General features: G+C 37.9%; 1 protein-coding gene across 1 annotated transcript in view; it reads left to right on the forward strand.

The window, feature by feature from the left end:
- Positions 1 to 18,319, forward strand: part of clstn2b (calsyntenin 2b) — a 270,776-nt gene that overhangs the window by 164,439 nt on the left and 88,018 nt on the right. Inside the window, exon 6 of the mRNA XM_053507534.1 lies at positions 11,646 to 11,831. Within this exon, the coding sequence (XP_053363509.1) occupies positions 11,646 to 11,831 (186 nt within the window). The remainder of the gene's footprint in view (positions 1 to 11,645; positions 11,832 to 18,319) is intronic.

Raw genomic sequence — 18,319 nt, forward strand, 5'->3', positions numbered from 1 at the left:
AGATTGGTGTCACTTTCCAAAGGATTGTCAGATTTTAATTTTGCATGTTGAGCCTAATGTAGAGAACTTTTGGATTTTTTAACTCAATTACTCATTGTGTATTCCAGACAGGGTATACACCCTGGACGGGGTGCCAATCCATTGCAGGACACACACATAGACCCACTGTATTCACCCGCTCATTCACACACTATGGGGCATTTTGGGAAGACCAATTAGCCTAATCTATATATCTTTGGATTGTGGAAGGAAACCGGCGTAACCGGAGGAAACCAACCAAACACAGGGAGAACATACAGACTCCATGCACACAAACCCGATGCAGGAATCGTACCCAGACCCTGGAGGTGCAAGGAGACAATGCTAACCAACAATCCACCATGTAGCCTCTGCCCTCATTTTTGTCCTTGTAATTTAGCTTAAAAACAAAAAACACACAGAAAACTGAGCTTACACAACGAAATCGTGTTTGCACATTTGCAGGCTTGGTTTTGGCAAATCAGTACCAGGTTCCAGTAATTGCGTGTCAAGTTCCAATTTTAGTGTGTAAACAATTGTGTTTGTTTGCTTGTTTTTCATCTTAAATCTTGTAGCTATGTGTTTGCTTTGCTGCTTTTGAAGGTTGACTCTTCCTGCTGAAAGACTCCATTTTAGCCTTGTGTTGGCAGATTGTATCTCACAAATTGGTGTTTTCTTATCCCATGCAACCTAAAAACCTTGCTAATCAATACAATCATCTTTAGATGTCTTTTAGATAGCACAGGGATTCATTTAAAAATGTGTTTAATTGGACTGCATCAAAAAGTGTTAATGCAATCTGACAAACCATATTTTGTAAAAACAGTAAATTCCAAATAGGACTTGAATTAAATATCAATAATAGTTATACAGCATAACATCTTTCGTTGTATCATTGTATCATATGACAGCTTCATCTTTTATCACCACAGTCTTCGACTTGCCTTAGGCTGGTTATTTGAGCTTTTACCTTACGCACATTACTTGGTCATTTATTTACTGTTTTTAGGTTCTTGGTTGTTTTATTACCTAGTTTTCTGTATTACTGGACTGTTCACTAATTTGGCTTATTTCGCCTGCCTTGTTCTACATTTGTCCCAAAATGAACTTTCCGCTTGAAGTTACTGTACCACCACAGCAGAGATCTGAAAGAAACGGCCACAACTGAGTTATCTCAGTGGGATCTTTTATAGTTAAGTTTTGTAACACACCAACAAATGGCAGCACAGTCACAGGGAACACTGAGCTTCATAAGTCCGTGTGCCAAAACTCATCATCCTGTGTATACCGGGAGCTGTGCAACTGGTGCTAATCTGACCATGTGGATCACCATGTCTGCTAGTTTATCATGGACAGCAAGTTAGAACAAAGAGCAAACGTGATTTTGCTCTTCGAAATTTGACATTTGATTTGAGTGTGCATTTGCTTTGAGAGTGGACGAACATCACTGCAAGACGACGAGAGATCAGGAAGATCTTCAACAAGCTCAAATGCAAAGATGTTGAAACCATTCTGCAACTTTTGCATGATGATCGCCGGAGAACAATCCACAATATTGCTACCATTGTGTGATTTAAACCTGCAGCATGTTGCTGCCAAGTTCGTCCCCAGGAGGCTGAGCCTGGAGCACAATGAACACTGCATCGAAGTCTGCCAAGAACTTCGTCAGCGTGCAGTGGATGACCAGTTCTTCATGTCGTGGATCATTACTGGTGACGACAAATGGGACGGTGGAAGAGCCCATCATCACCATGACCGTAAAAAGCGAGGCACCTTGACCAAGTGCACTTAAATGCTCATCGTCTTTTTAACATTCTTAGCATAATCCATCGAGAATTCTTCCCCAGGGGCCAGACCATCAATAGCGAATTCTACTGCCAGGTTTTAAGGCATCTAAGGGAGGACATACAGCAAAAAACAAAGCCTGTAAACAGAGCTAATCTCTAAACTTTTTGATCCTACAGTACCTCGTAATCGATCATTGATTGGTTTTCTCAAACTGATGATCAATCATGGAATATTAGTGACTCATCACTAGCAACAACGTTAGCTATTTTATAGGAGCATCAAATTAATCACAAATGCATCAATCTAAGTCTAATAAGGGTCCTGTAAGACTAGCACAAGGTTCCCCTGGGACACATGAAATCGGTCATCTTTTTATCCAATAACTAAAATTTGATATGAGGGCAGCGTAAATACTATCAGGCACCAATGGTTATAATTATATGAAATATCACTTTTGGAATATGGAAAATCATTTCTGCAAACCAAGTCGTCGGTAAGCCGTGTCTATAATTTAAATAAACCCTAGTACGTCTTTCCACTGAGTGCTTCTTAAATGTAAGATTTATTTAACCTATGAAGTGCACTTCCTGTTAATTATTTCCAAAATAAACCATGAAGAAGAAGAAAGTTTTCTTATTCACCCTGAACTGACCTAGTAAATTAATCGAAAGTGTGAAAATACTTTTTTTTTATATTAAAAAGCGTGAGAGAGGGAGGGGGAAGAATGAGCATGTGTGTGTGTAGCAAGTAAACAGTTTCCTGCTGAGCTTCATAACCAGAAGTAAATAATTCAGCAGGGATTCCGAGTGAGCTTCACGACACCACAGACACACACACATACACTATATGTGCACACAAATGAACACACACTCTGCGTGCTTTAATACGGCTAGTGCAGCGGTGATCCTGCGGAGAAGGGTTTTGATGCAGACCACAGAGCATGACATTAAGTGCATATATGAACTCAAAGCTGCTCTTCAGTTGTTTCTGAATAGGTATTCAGGACTCAATGATTTTATCACACTCAGAGTGGTAGAGCTTTCTAAGGAATTATGTCGATGTAGTCATTAAAGTCATTTTAAACATGAATTAGAATTTAAAGTGTGAATAATATAATACGAGGGTGGCACAGTGGCTTATTGGTTAGCAATGTCGCCTTGTACCTACAGTACAGGGTTTGGGTTTGATTCCGGTCTTGCGGTCTGTGTGCATGGAGTTTGCATGTTCTCTCTGTGATTGGTGGGTTTCCTCCGTGTACCCTAGTTTCCTCCAACAGTCCAAGGACTTGCAGGTTGGGCTAATTCCAGGGTGTACCCCGCTCCTGGGATAGGCTTTAGACCCCTGCAATCCTGTATTGCAATATCAATGTCTCATTCTTGTAGTATTCCGTACCTTCAAAGTTGAAATCTGTGAAAGAACGCTGATGTTACTTAAACCATGAAAATAAGTGAAAATTACTAAGTGAATAGCTGGACACATCTATGGCTTAGCCATAGCATGTTTTTTTTTTAAAGCCTCTCACTCCAGCAGTAAAGGAGACACATAGAAATGATGCTTTTCTGCTTTTTCAGCTAAAGCCGTGGCCTGAACAAATGCTAATACAATTCAGCCAGTGGAAAATCGAATCCACTGAAGGGGAAAGGACAAGAAACGTGAAAGACTCTCATTTGCTTATGGTAGCAGTTACTTTTACTTTGAGTTGTGAATTCATGATCCCGTGAGCCAATAGAAATACAAGGTGTCAGATCTGTGCTTTTTCTTTTCCCCCCTCAGTAACAAAACAAAAGAGCTGCTAATTATCAGGCAGCATTCACAACAAAGATTTTTAACCCACTGATTTCTCATTGTTGTTGTTGTTGTTGTTGTGGTTGTTGTTTGGTACACCTTAAAAAATGGCCATCTTCTCAGTACACATACGGTAGCAGACACAAACTATCTGGATGCTATGATTTTTAGTATTGTTGCTAAACCAATTTTATTTTTTTATCGGTTTATACTAATACTGATTTACAGTATATATTTATTATTAAGTTTTATTCTTACTGCCTTTTTTATGTAGCATGTATAAAAGATTTAACAGCTACTGTACATGCTAGCTAAATTATTATTCAGACCCATAAGCTATTCCTTTTGTATTAATGCCCATAACTGAGACACATTATAGTCATATACTGTAAAAAGCATGATTTTAACTCATAAGAGCCCAGACATATTCCTCCTATAAGGGAAACTATGGGTAATATAACACTTAGGTGTAAATGTCACCTAGAAACTTCATGAGTTTAAGGATAAAGCTGAATAAGGAGCTTTCCAGAACATTTAAACACTTTGTGTCACCAGGGTCACCATGGGTTCTTATGGTCTACGAATTCTTAGACACACCGACTCAGCTTGCATATCAATTCAAAAACTTAATAATGCACAAATCTTGTGTATGAATAACCTCAATAAGTGTTTACATCCATGTGGGTGTCGTCCAGGTTCTGAGGTTTCCCTCTACCGTGTAAAAATGTATAAAAAAGACAGACTGGCTCTGCTAAACTGTCTCTAATTGTGATTGATTGTGTAAATATCTGAGCGCATGGAAACCCGGCCATGGCAACCTGCCTGTTTTGCCCTATCACGTCCAGCTTTCCTGTGACCCTGATCACCTGACCAAGATAAAGTGATGATTGAAGATGAATAAACAATAAACCAAGTCTTTTGGGGTCTATGAGATCTTGTGTTGTGTTACTGTGTCTTGTTGCAGTCTAGTTCTCAGCCAAAGATCCCCTGATATAAGCAAAATAATGTGTGTGTCTGAAATTAATTGAGCAGCTTTGTTTTAATCTCGGCTGAATGATTACCACCCCCTTATGAGAACCACTAGCATTATCATAATTGTAAGCCATGTGAATGCTGTTCCTTTCTCTTACAAGCGCAGTCTTACTGTAGATACTCTTAGACCGTTTTTAATAGATAGATAGATAGATAGATAGATAGATAGATAGATAGATAGATAGACACCCACTATAAATAAATAAATAAATAGTAGAACGAAAAAGCTGTTACTAAAGCTGTGTCTGATTTTGAATCAAAGTGACAGCTGCTTATATCACCCAAAATACAGTATTATTTATTTCACCCTATTGACTTGGGATTATTTATTTATTTTTTTGTTTGTTTGTTTGTTTGTATTTCTCTTTTGGTGCCATAAGTGACAAAGCGGCACATAGTCGAGTTAAACAGAAGCTCTGTACTACTGTATTAGAGCCGCTTATGAAGGTTTTGACACAATATGAAACTCATATTGATTAATACGTACAGAATGATGTGGCAGATTTTTGAAATCGTAGCGGAGTCAATTGTGAAGTCAAATCATTTTCTTGCTCAGTGCATAATTTGGTTTCACTCCATGCAATCATCAGGCAGAAAAAAAGACGTAATTGTAATTTTGGAACGATTTAGATGAAAATATGCTTCACATATGATTAGTATATTCAATTTGCTTCAGATTCATTCTGCTACTTAATGAAAGCGATTATGTTTAAATTGTGTATTATTAAGTCCACGTGTGTATTCTAATCCCCCACCACGACAAAGTAGTTGCTAAAGAAGATGAATGAATAAACGAATGAATTACTGCCGTTTTATATTCATGATTTTTGAGGCGAAGCTAAATGGGTACCTACAGTATGAGGCTACGTTCACATTACAAGCCACATTATTCAATTCCGATCAAATCAGGTCAGATCACATTTGCATTCATGACGGTTTACTTTCATAATAACAAATAACTTTTATCTGACTCTAATGTGGTCACATCTGTCCTCTGAAACGGTATGCATACGCACAGTGATACGTTTTTGCTAGCAACCATTAAGGTTCAAAAACAAAACGTCTGTGTGACCACTTTATTCATTTTAAACAATGGATGCGATTTTAGCAAATATATGCTTGGGATTTTGCTCTGGCAAGTAGAATGAAAAAGAGTCAGGCTTTTTACCATAACTGTTTTAGTAGTTATTTGCTAGCACTGCTATGAAATCCCCTCACTGCTGGCGCTGACTGATTATATCAGCATCCTACACAAGAATTCCGATCTGACCATTCTTATTCAAGTCTCATGACCACATATTAGATATATATATCCGATCTAGGTCCATATATGAGAGTGATTTAGATTTAATCTAAAAAGCATCAGATTTTTGCATTCAGACAGCACAAGAACAAGTACACACAAAAAAGAGAAAAGATTTAAGACACTTTATGTTGGTGATTTAATTTACCAATTATTTTATTATTTAATTTATTAATTTGATAATACTATTATATTAATTATACAGTGGAACCTCGGATTGCGAGTAACGCAGTTTGCGCGTGTTTCCACAAGACGAGCAAATATTTTTTAAATAAAATTTGACTTGAAAAACGAACAAGTCTTGGTCATGCATGTGCTTCTTGTTTTGTCGCCGAGAGTCACTTTATCACAACTGAGCCAATGCTTTTTCTAATGTGGATGTGCATAGAACATACTTTGTGTTTGTAGGCGTGAGTATACAGCGCAGGTACTGTTTATTATAACGTGTGCGCTCATGTAAAGCAAAAAAAAGTCTCATTAAAGAAGTTAAAGATCCATTTTCTTTCTTTCTCTGTCAGCATGCCGTTATGTGTGTGCGCGCATAATTTGACACTGTGCCCCTTTACACACACCCTCCTCTCGCCTTTACACACCACACACACACTCTCTCTCTCTCTCTCTCTCTTTCTGCTCTACACTGAAACGCTGCTCTGTCGCGATTCTTTTCAAGGGTAAAGTGCAGGTAAATATGTTTTTTTTTTTTACTTTACAGCAGTGATTTCATTAGCGTGCGCTCATGCTTGAGTTGTTCGCGATGTACAACACATATACAAACACACACACAAATGCGCCTGCGCGCATGAACGGAAGCACGTATCTGTCGGGATTTATTTTTACTTTTTTTTTAAGTAAAGTGGAGGTTAATTTGTTTTTATTTTACTTTATATTTTGTGTTAATGATAATTTTTATGTATTTATTTTATTTATTTATTTATTTATTTTATGTATTTATTTATGTAATAATTAAAGTTTCCATTATTTCTTATGGGGAAATTTACTTTGGTTTACGAGTGTTTTGAAATACAAGCCCACTTCCTGAACGAATCGTGTTTGTAATCCAAGGTTGCACTGTACTATACACATACACACACACACACTATGCCATAAAAGATTTTTGTCCTGATTTTTTTATTTCTTTGCCCTATCTACATATAATTTGTTTGATGATCTCAATCATGTAAGGTAAAAAATATGCAAAAAATTACAAATAAGGAAGGGGCAAATACTTTTTCATGACACTGTGTGTGTGTGTATATACATGTCTATATACCTTCAACTGGGAATGTGAGCAAATTGCTAAAAAAAAAAAAAAAAGCTAAAGCGACAGCAGTTATCTGTGTGAATGAACATGCTCATATTTCCTCACAGCAGGAGTAATAACTGCAAAACATTTTATTTAGGTTAGCGCTCTAAACTCTCAAACTGTTATATTTCCCACCCTTTTTCTCATCTCATTCATGGAACTATTCACTTATGGTCAGCTTTTTTTTTTTTTAACCACCTCTGAATCTACAGATAGTGCCCTTATTTTTCTCAGAGGTCACGTGCCCCTTCACTGCTGGCTAGTGGAGCTTGTGTTTAGGCATCACTCTCATAAAATGTGTTTATTGGTGAATTTGCGTATCTATTTACTTTACAGTGAGCAGCATTACTGATCCTTTTCTCCTGCAAAGTCGGTTCTGGCAACTGTGTTTTTCCTCCTTTATTTTTGCCACATTTTTTGCCAACTAACTGGCTAGCAGAGCTTGAGGCATTGTGAGTGCAGTAGAACGGTGCTCCCTCGATACACCATGATGAAGGGCTACTGTATGTCCAGATGTGTGCCTTGTTAAAGTGCTGAGTGCAGCCACACTAATAACTCCCTGAAAAGAAAAACTTACAACATTGCATCTCGTGTAACATGCACTGGCAATTTTTTGGCACAGGCTTGACCGGTTCTCTCTGCTCTGGACAGAATCTTCTCTGGTGTCCCACTTACAACTGGCCTTGTTGAGAGCAAGTGATTTTCTGAGACAACACAGTGTTGCGGCAGATACGCTGTTGAGTCAGCATATCCGTCCAAAGCTGTGGCATCTGCACCAAAAGCTAAGAACCTATATCTACAGTAGTAAAGGTTTGTTCAGGGATTGTGTGCCAAGTCAACATACTGCTGGTTGTGGCTCTCCCAGGCAAAACCAGATGGTCCACTGGGGCAAGATACCATGGTCTGGGACTGGCCTCACCACTTATAGACCATTCCCCTTTTTTTCCTCTACCACTTATTATTTATAATTTTCAGCAAATAGGCCACAAAATCCAAAGTGGTCCCAATATGGTCAGCAGAACTTGGCTCTAATTATGGATTTTGATGTACTAATCCAAGTTGGGACACAAAATATATTACTTCTTCAAAAGATTTTCTGTCCCAGGTATACAATGGAAATTGACACTTGGATCAACTGTCACTATGAAATTTGCCAATTGCAACAAATTAGACCTAGTCCAAATTTCAACAGTCCAAGAGAGACTTTTAAATGCAGGAACTTTTGATCCTGATGAACCGTACAGGTGCTATGAGAGTAAGATATGGTTGGGGCTCTGTCATGGCTACTCCACTGGGTATACAATGTCCCCTTGGCCAATAGGCAGGCTGGACAGCCTCTACAAAGTGCATTTCATCCTTACGTGCTTTATTTCATGGTGTACCACTTGAGGAAGTCTCTGTTTGGAGACGCTGTTCTGGCAATCACCTTGCATGTTCCATAGTTCCTACAAAGTTAGCATTGCTCTCTTCCTTTGTCATAAGTATGGTGGACACCAGTCAGGGCAATCTACCTGTTGTTGGTGTTAAATGTTTAAGTGATTCCCACAACTCTGGTGGTTAGAACTGAACGGTCTTGTATATCAAGAAGGTTGTTTTTGTATTATTTTGGCATTTATTGCAATTATTTGTTCATACACACCATTACATGACTCGGTACACATCTGCATATACAGAAGGAGATGTTCTACACTGCCTTGAGGGCTATTCAGCTTTCATATATTAACAGCTGCATTAACACCCAGCATTTTTATACACTTTTTATTCACTTTGAGATCGGTAGAGCTATAAACTGTAATCAATCAAAAACAAGTCATTAAATTAACCATGGAGCTTTAAGCATTGCACAGCTTCCAAATGTGGTATGATAAATGCATTTCATAATAAACATACACACACACAACACACACACAACACACATACAGTAAACTACTCAAATAAATATTCAGCCTGAATGAGATTAAACAACCCTAATAGCAAAGGTGGGCGCTGACAGGAAAACTATAACTATATAAATACGTTTACATTATTTCATCCCTATTAATAGGCAATATGTGCTTGAGTTAATGCATGCACTTTTCAGATCTTTAAAAAACACCCATTATATAGGCCATAAACAGCATGCTAATAACAAATACCAGTGAGTAGGCATGTGATATAATCAAATGTTCACACCACAATAAATGCCAAATGAGGAGGGGTTTAGTGTATTTAAAATAACATATTGGCTTGCTCATATTGGGTAGCAACAGATTTTCATTTAACATACAGTACTATACAGTGTATATGGAATGACTGTCCATGGAACATCATGAAAAACCTTGTTTAAAGTGAGTTGAATCTTATGACCTCATTATTATCAGGATATATCTGGCATCTTGGGTCATGACTCTACAAGACCTCAGATAGATAGATGGATGGATGCATGGATTTTCTTTCAACATACAAGCAACTAGGTTAAGAAGAAAATAAAGGCTATGTTAAAATTACAATGAGAAAAGGGCAAGGTTCTTAAAAACAAACAAACAAACAAAGAAAAAAACCCAGTGATATACTGTATACAGTAGTGCAGTCAGTAATCTAAAAAAAAAAAAAAACCCTGCACATTAATATGCATGAATGAAGTAGAAATGTTGTAAAATAATAAGAATGTACTGTTTCTATGGAGAGAGTTTACTGTATCTTTGTACATGTACATTACCGTACATGCTGATTGTATTTACAGGTGGGGACAATACATAAGGTGCACCAGCAAGTTGTAATTTTAATAAAAGCGAGAGTGAAAGGACATGGTGCAATCATGTGGACAATTAAATATATATGAGCATATTTATAGTGATGTCAAGAAGGAAAGACCTCTTCTGGCACAGAGCAGAGATTTTGTACAGTCTAATTGCAGTCAGCAGGAAAAACCTCTTGTTGCGCTCTTTGTCACAGCAGACCTAAAGTATTCTTTTGCTGAAAGTGCTCTATTGTTTAGCCAATAGGTTTGTTAACAGTTTGTGTTGCATCCTTTTCTCCACCACCAGTTCCAAGCACTCCAGAGGAGTTCCCAATTTTTAACTGTTCTTCTTAATAAGTTTGTTGATTTTCCTAATGTTGCTGCTTCTGATGCTGCTGCCCCAGCAGATAGCAACAAAGACTACTGGACTTGGGGCGAAAGATTCCTGGGAGTGTGCTCTGGTACAGTATCTGAAACCAGATCTGTGGAGTTTGAAGGCCGGGTTCGGCAGCCTCGTGCCATTCTGTTGTGACCAGTTTTGACTTCCTAACCGCTTCTGTAATTTGTGCTGCAATGGCTTTTTTTCTTGAGCCATGATCCCATCACCAGTTTATTCTTATATAACTAATAATGTTTTGTGGTGTTACTGCAATGTTATGGCTGATCAGTGTAAACTTGGTTATATTATAATTTCCTAGCCAGTTATCATTTAGGATAATCATCAAAAGGATGCAACATTGTTGGCCTTGAGTAATAAATTATCATGCTATATTTACTCTCCGACCGAAGAAAACAGTTAAAGCCTTAATGCAGAAAGCAAAAGAAAACTATTTCCAACTAGAGTGTATCATACAGGAACAGTAGAGGTTTATTGTACTCACTGGTTTTACAGTATGTACTGTAATTGGTATAGAAGATTAGTATAAAACAGTATGAAATGAGGTAGTACATGTACAGCCATGGCTAAATGTTTTGAGAATGAGACCTTTTTGTCAGATGTTACTATGGTATGCTAAAGTATAATTACAAGAATTTCATACTGTAAGTGTCAAATGTTTTTATTTGCAGTTACATTAAGTTGATGCAATGAGTCAATATTTGCAGTGTTTCCCTTCTTTTTAAAGTCCTCTGTAATTTGGCCTGGCATGCTGTCAATCAACTTTTAAGCGACATCTTAACTGATGGCTGCCCATTCTTACCTAATTAATGCTTGGCGTCAGTATTTGACAAGGGGTTCCTGTTTGTCACAGTGGCTTAGTGGTTAGTACTGTCTCCATGGTACGGGTTCAATTCCCACCTCTGTGTACATGTAGTTTGCATGTTCTTCCCGTGCGTGATGGGTTTCCTCTGGGTGCTCCGGTTTTCTCCCACAGTCCAAAGACATGCAGATTAGGCTAATTGGCATTCCCAAATTGCCCGTGGTGTATAAATGACTATGTAATATTTCTAAAATATTCAATTGCACAAGTCCTGAGCTGTGTACATTTAACCCAGAGAGAATGTTATACTCTAATACTAAGGTATTATAACAGATACTGGTCAAAATGCTGCCAACATAGGGAATTTTATCTTTTAACTGCTGAGTGATAAGTAAGTAGAAATTAGCTTGTGATATCACTTTTATTTAACACTCCAGTATCTTGGCTGCTTAGTTTAGTGCAATATCTCTGATCCTCGCACTTTTTCTTTCACCCTAGGCTGGAATAAACGTGTGGATTACGAGCCAGGTACGGGTAGTAAACCACTATTTCCCAAGATGCACCTGGAGACATGTGAAGGCACAGTGTCTTCTGTTAGGACCACCGTCGAGCTACAGACTGGTCATATCGGGAAAGGCTGCGACCGAGAGACGTACTCTGAGAAATCTCTGCAGAAACTCTGTGGTAAGTTTAATGAGTTGGTTTGCATTAATATTTATGATGGTGAATGGAAACTGCCCTGTACTAGTCTTTTACAGTACTAGTCTGTGGATGTTTTGAAGCGGTCATAGGTGTGATTGAAGCTGAAAATTGAGATTTGTTTATGCCAGAAACACTTTATCATCAGGGCAGAAACAGAAACATTGTACAGGACAGTTCATATGCAAATGGAATATTGGAATAGCTAATAAAAATCATGGCAAAACTCTGCCATAAATACAGGAAATGCAGTATCCATGAATACAGGAAACCTTAAAAAGAGACATTAATATTACAAGAAGCATATATAATAATAATAATAATAATAATAATAATAATAATAATTATAATAATAATCTCGTACAAGTTTTACTGTCCTATATATATTTTTTCCAATGGAAAGTTTTGTTTTAGAGCTAGTGTAACACTGGTTTGTATTCAGCGGAATTGCCCCATTAAAGCAAAACTCAACAACCCAGTTGCTGATTGTTGGCCAGTGATGCGATTTGACAAAAGTATTTTGAACCGTTAAATGTTTTCCAAGATAGAGGTCACTCGCTCATTGGTTTGGAAAATGAAACAGAAAATAGCTGACGTGTTTTTGACAACCAGAAAAAGTTCAAAGCAGGGTGTTTGTTGAGTATATTTAAAAAAAAAAATACTTATGAATATGAAAATACCATGAGTCATCCTAGTGAGTGATGTCTTACCTTGTATCTTGCCATGCTTGTGAGTGAGGCCTGCTGAGGCCTGAGGACTTGGACAGGTATACAAAAGTGTTTTTTTTTTTTTACTCATTCTTAAAATCTAGTAGATAATGCCAGAAAAAATCCTAATTTTTTTTTTTTTATCTTGAGTATTAAAGTGTTTAGTGTTACAGTTATCTTCTGATCCTTCTTCCGTAATTGCTTTACAACAGTCATTAAATTGCAAAAAATCTAATGAATCTAACTAACCAGTTGGTCCAGTAATTGTACAAATAAAAAAAGGCCAATTTATCCACCATACTTCATATAAATATGACAAACCTACTGTAATTACGGCCATGGTCGATTCGAGTGACCCCTGCAGTACAGGATTAGGAGTCAGCTCCTGCCGAGATGGAGACCATCACAGTTGAGCTTCAGAAAAACCTGTGGGTGACGTCATAGAGGGCTTTTCTAAATTTCTACAGTCTATTGTGTTTGTGTGTGCTTGTGCCGTGTGATGGGTTGGCACCCCGAATGCCCTGAGTTCCCTGCAATAAGCTTAAGGTTTCCTGCAGCCCATTACACAGTATAAGAGCTACAGAAAATGGATGGCTGGATGGTTGTTGTTTCTGCGCTGTTGCTTCCTCTTAGACAGTTTACAATTGTCCGTTTATCCTCTGATCTGTTTTATTGAGCATGCTAACATATGCCAGCTAGTTCTCTAACAGGTGTTAGAGGTGCATGCTTCTTTCTGTAGTTTTACTTTAGCTTTTAAAACCTCTGAATGCCAGTCAGTTATAGCTTCCACTTGCTTTTATTGCCCTTTACTGTACTTTCTCTGTGTCATTCAGATTTTTTTGGAGCCATTTCCATTTGGAGCAGAGCTTGTTAAAATATAAGAAAAATATAGTTATACTGGTCCAGCTCAGGATATTATAACACAACCATAGTGACCAAATCTTTTTCCACAATTACGTTGAATGTGTTCGTATTTTTATCCAACAAATCTTTTAAATTTTCATCCATTTATTCATCCATTACCTACAATACATAATCACATTGGGTTTGTGGGAGGCCTGGAGCCTTTTCCAGGAACATTAGGGCATAAGACGGGGATATATCCTGGATGGGCAGTCAATCCATCACAGTTGGTGTTAAGTACACACACTCAAGCTAGAGTTCCCAATCACACACACCGGAGCATCCCCTTGAACTGTGGGAGGAAACTGGAGAAGACCCACCAAGCATGGGGAGAACATGCATACTTGGGGGGCCATATTAAACATGCATACTTGGGGGGGCCATATTAAAACCCTCAATCCTGGAGATTTCGAGGTGATAGTGCGAACAACTAAGCTAGGGAAATAGAAGTTAAAGAAGATCATTTTCTTCATACTCACAACTAGGATTTAGTTGTGGTTATATTGATAGTGTATATATACCAATATTTCTGTTAGAATTCAACCATTAACTGTGTAATTCTAACCTTGAAAGTCCTGGCTCTGGGGCATTTCCTGGTTCAAGACTCAGAGGAAGAGTCATTGACAGAAAGATTGTTCTGGCTCGGGCACTGGCCCTCAACTGCCTCTTCTTTACTCTTCATTTCCTGCTTTGTGCTCTCCGTTCTTTCTCACTGATGTTTGACACTTTCTTTTTTTCTCCCCTTCACTCTGTCCTTTCTTCACTTTTCTTAATGCAGTGTCTATTCAACGTTCTTTCTAGCATATGTCCTGTGACTATATAATGACAAGGGGGAATTGTTTTAATTAATTATTTTAAACTTTAATTATTGAAGAGGCATTAATCATAATAACATTAGGTGTAATGAGTGTATATAACTACATTAAAATGCAGAGTTTGTTTTTCAATACAATAATTTTTCAATGCGTTTATTGTACACTTGGTGGTCGGATCATTGTAGTGTATAGTGGTGGGTGGACTTGGTGTTTGTCCAAGTTTTACACAACATCTAGAGTATTCAGTTATGGGGACAGACACAAATGGCACGGAATAGTAGAAATGGCTCATCTACACATTGTAAGTTTAAGTGATATAGTAAGACACATATAAAAGAGTAAGATTAAGAAGGTAGGAGCTCTCGCTCAACTTTGGTGTGTATTTAATTTAGAAACTGGTCCTGATTTAGTTTCTCTGTTATACCTCTAAAAACCACTATGCTGTGGCTTGGGGGAAGCGTCTGTACCTCTAGGGTCCGGGTTCGATTTCTGCTTCATTTTGTGTGTTCTCCCTGTGCTTGGTGGGTTTCCTCTGGGTACTCTGGTCCCTAGTTGGACTAAAGCGGTTCCCAGATGGATGAATGGAAATATTATGCTACTATACCAATGTGATTGCTATTTAGTATGTGGTATACAGATATGTGGTATCCACGAATTAGATCATCTAAAGAAGAGTAGTATAAGCATGTTATACTATATCCCTGTCTTCAGTTTTATTGCAGTAAAACAATAGTGAAAGGTGCATTATATGCAGAAGTGGGCAAAGTACACAAATCCTGTATTTGAGCAAAGGTAGAGATTCCCTAGGGCAAATATTCCTCAAGTAAGAATAGAAATCATTTTTTTTACAGGTGTATCTGAGTTAAAGTACAAAAGTATTCAGTTTTAAATATTCTTCAGTATTAACAGTACAAGGCTTGTATTAGCTCAAAGTAAACTTTTTCCATAGACTCTCTCTCTCTCTCTCTCTCTCTCACTCTCTCTCTCTCTCTCTCTCACTCTCTCTCTCTCTCTCTCTCTCATGTTTTGTTGCTGTCTGCAATCAGCTCCGCTTCTGAACACCTGTTACATTATTAGGTGTGGCTCAAAGGAAATGCAAGAAATCCAATTACACATCATACTGTAGTCACCAGTTGGTGAAATCCCTGCTTCAAATAATACACCCCACTGTGGTTAAGTAATGCAACACCATGCATAAATTTAATTAAGTAGGAGTACAAATATTAGTTGTTGGATGTAGCAGGGTTAAGTAAAACGTATCCCCTAATAAAACTTTTCAAATCTATAAAATATTTACTTTGGTACAGGAACCAAGTAAATGTACCCAGTAATGTTCCATGTCTGACCAAAGTGTTGGGCAAACCTGACCATCAGTTGGAAACTTTGCTGATTGTGCCCACTGATTCAGTTGGGCGCAAAATGTACAATTTATTAATTGTGGCGGAGTCCCTTAACTTGAATTAAACGTCCCAAACATGTTCCAGCATGACAAAGTGAGCTCCATGAAGACATGGTTAGCCTGGAAGAACTTAAGTGTCCAGCACTCAAGCTCTAAGCTCAACCCCACTGAACACGTTTGGGGTGAACTACTGTATAACCTCAGTTTGGTTTTTACCTTGACATTTCCTTTATTTCCTCCAGTTCATGATATTTCTCCAGCTCCCTTTTAACACCTATTTCCTAAATGGTAAAGAAAGCAATCTAAAACCAATTATTCCACAGCTTTGTTGAATCCTCAACTCTGATTGGTCATGACCTTTTTTTTTTTTTTTTAAATAAAGCAATACGAGAGGTTTGTGTAAGAAAGGTGGAAATGACTTTTACATCGGCCACTCTAGTCTATATTTAACTGCTCTGACTAAATCTTTAAACCACTGGTATCATTTATTCATTAGATATGGCAGAAAATCCTGCACAGAGCAGTGTGTTTACCAGCCACAGTGCCGGATTTTCTCTACTTACTGTAATGTCATCACTAAGGCTGCTTGGAAGTTGAAGATGAGTTGTAGAGATTTTCATTCATTCATTCCACAAAACTTAAACTGTTGTGTGATCTTTGCAGTTTGGCGATCTGCATGTTGTGTGATCAGTAGCTTATTTTAGATAATGCGCCACTTTACACTTTCCACACTCCTTTCAATTTGGATAGACAAAATAATATAGATGGATTATACATCAATGACTCCTTTTGAATGTGACCAATTTATCATCATCACAGATCTTGACAGTACATTCAGAATGTAAATATTTGAGATTGGATAAAGGCCAGCCAGTTTCTGTAAGTGTTAGTTGAGTCAGTGCCTGCTTTAGCCTTAAGGTATATTCCTGTTCTTGGCTAACAGTAGTGGAACTTGATCTATCCCATTATGCTGTAGCCAATGCATCTCAAAGATGTGTGTGTTGTGCTCACTGAAATGCTTTTCTGCTCATCACTGTTGTAAAGACTTTATTGATTTACCATAAGCTTCTGACCTCCTTCATCAACAAGGTACAGCATTTCTACCTGTATAACCTGTAGACTGTTGTGTATTTTAAATCTGAGGAGATCATTATCTTCAGATCCTATCAAGCTGCATACTTACTCACTCATTCACTTATCGTCTATACTAATCTGCATGCCTTTGGACTGTGGGAGAAAACCGGAAGGAATCCACCAAGCACAAGGAGAACATGCAAAATTCATGCACACAGACAATGAGACGAGGATTGAACCTAGACCCTGGAGGTACAATGCGACCACCAAGTCAGCGTGCCGCCCTGCTGCATACTATCCAGAAAAAACTGTTATAAGCACAAAATTTACTGTTTGTCTTACATAGAATAATAGGCAAAACATACCCATGCATACACAGATCATGCATAATGTTAAAACCACATAACATTATTACACTTACACTGATTATCAATTATATACCAATAAACTGGTGACAGGATCATAGGCAGCCAAGGCTCATTCATTGTAAAGTTATGGCTGATCAATGTAAAGTAGATAGGAGCGGATTCGTGTTCGTTTTGAAAAGCTGGCTTGGGTAGACTTTCTTTGTCATTACAGTATGCAGTACAAATTGTTTGGAATGGATGGAGAAAATTGTCAGGTGTGTTGTGAGATAAAAGAGTATCAGAAAGGAAGAGAATGAAAGGAAAGTTGTTCAAGACAGTGGTGAGACCAGCTATGGTCTATGGCTTAGAGACAGGAGTACTGAGAAAAAGACAGGAGGCAGAACTGGAGGTAGCAGAGATGTTAAGGTTCTCTTTGGGAATGGGAAGGATGGATAAGATCAAGAATAAGTTCATTAGAAGAAAATGTAGGATGTTTTGGAGCTAAAGTCAGAGAAGCCAGATTGACATGGTTTGGACATGATCGTAGGGTGCCACAGTGATCCATCCAATCCACAAATAACAAGGTACAGGTATTACCCTGGATGCTGTTCCTAATGCAACTCTCCCATTTTATCTGGGCTTGGGACCGGCTAGTGGCTGGGGTTTGGGCAAATTGAAACCAGGGCTTTCGCATGGCAGGCAAGAAACCTACCACTTAGCCACTAATGACCTCACTGCATATTTGCAATACAAGCTTGAATTGTACATTAATATCTTTGCATTGTGCTAGGCTATTTGATTCATTAAACAGGACTTTATTCTTTATTACCAACTTTATAAATGTCATAGGAGCCACAGTCACGAATGCGAAAAAATTAATGCAGTTTATGCATGTAAGGGGAATTAGTAAATTAAATGTTAATGTCAGATGCAGTGAGCATTAAAGTGTAAAACAAAAAATTAAAATGGTACAATTAAATTATAAATCATGTGCAGTTTTTGAGAAACATTTCCTGGTATTGACGTCACACAGCCATAATGAGTTCTTATCCAGAACATGACCTACTGTATTATGGTGCATTAGATTTTGGTATCATTCAATAAAATGCAAATATTTTCAGGTTTTTCTTTCTTCCTGATATTTTGCAAATACATTTTAATATGTACAATCAGTACTACACTCACTGATGCTGCTAAGACGTGTCTTAAGTGATGAACCTGGGGTCAT

The sequence above is a fragment of the Clarias gariepinus genome, chromosome 11, assembly GCF_024256425.1.
Source record: "Clarias gariepinus isolate MV-2021 ecotype Netherlands chromosome 11, CGAR_prim_01v2, whole genome shotgun sequence".
In the NCBI taxonomy this organism is placed as follows: Eukaryota; Metazoa; Chordata; class Actinopteri; order Siluriformes; family Clariidae; genus Clarias; species Clarias gariepinus.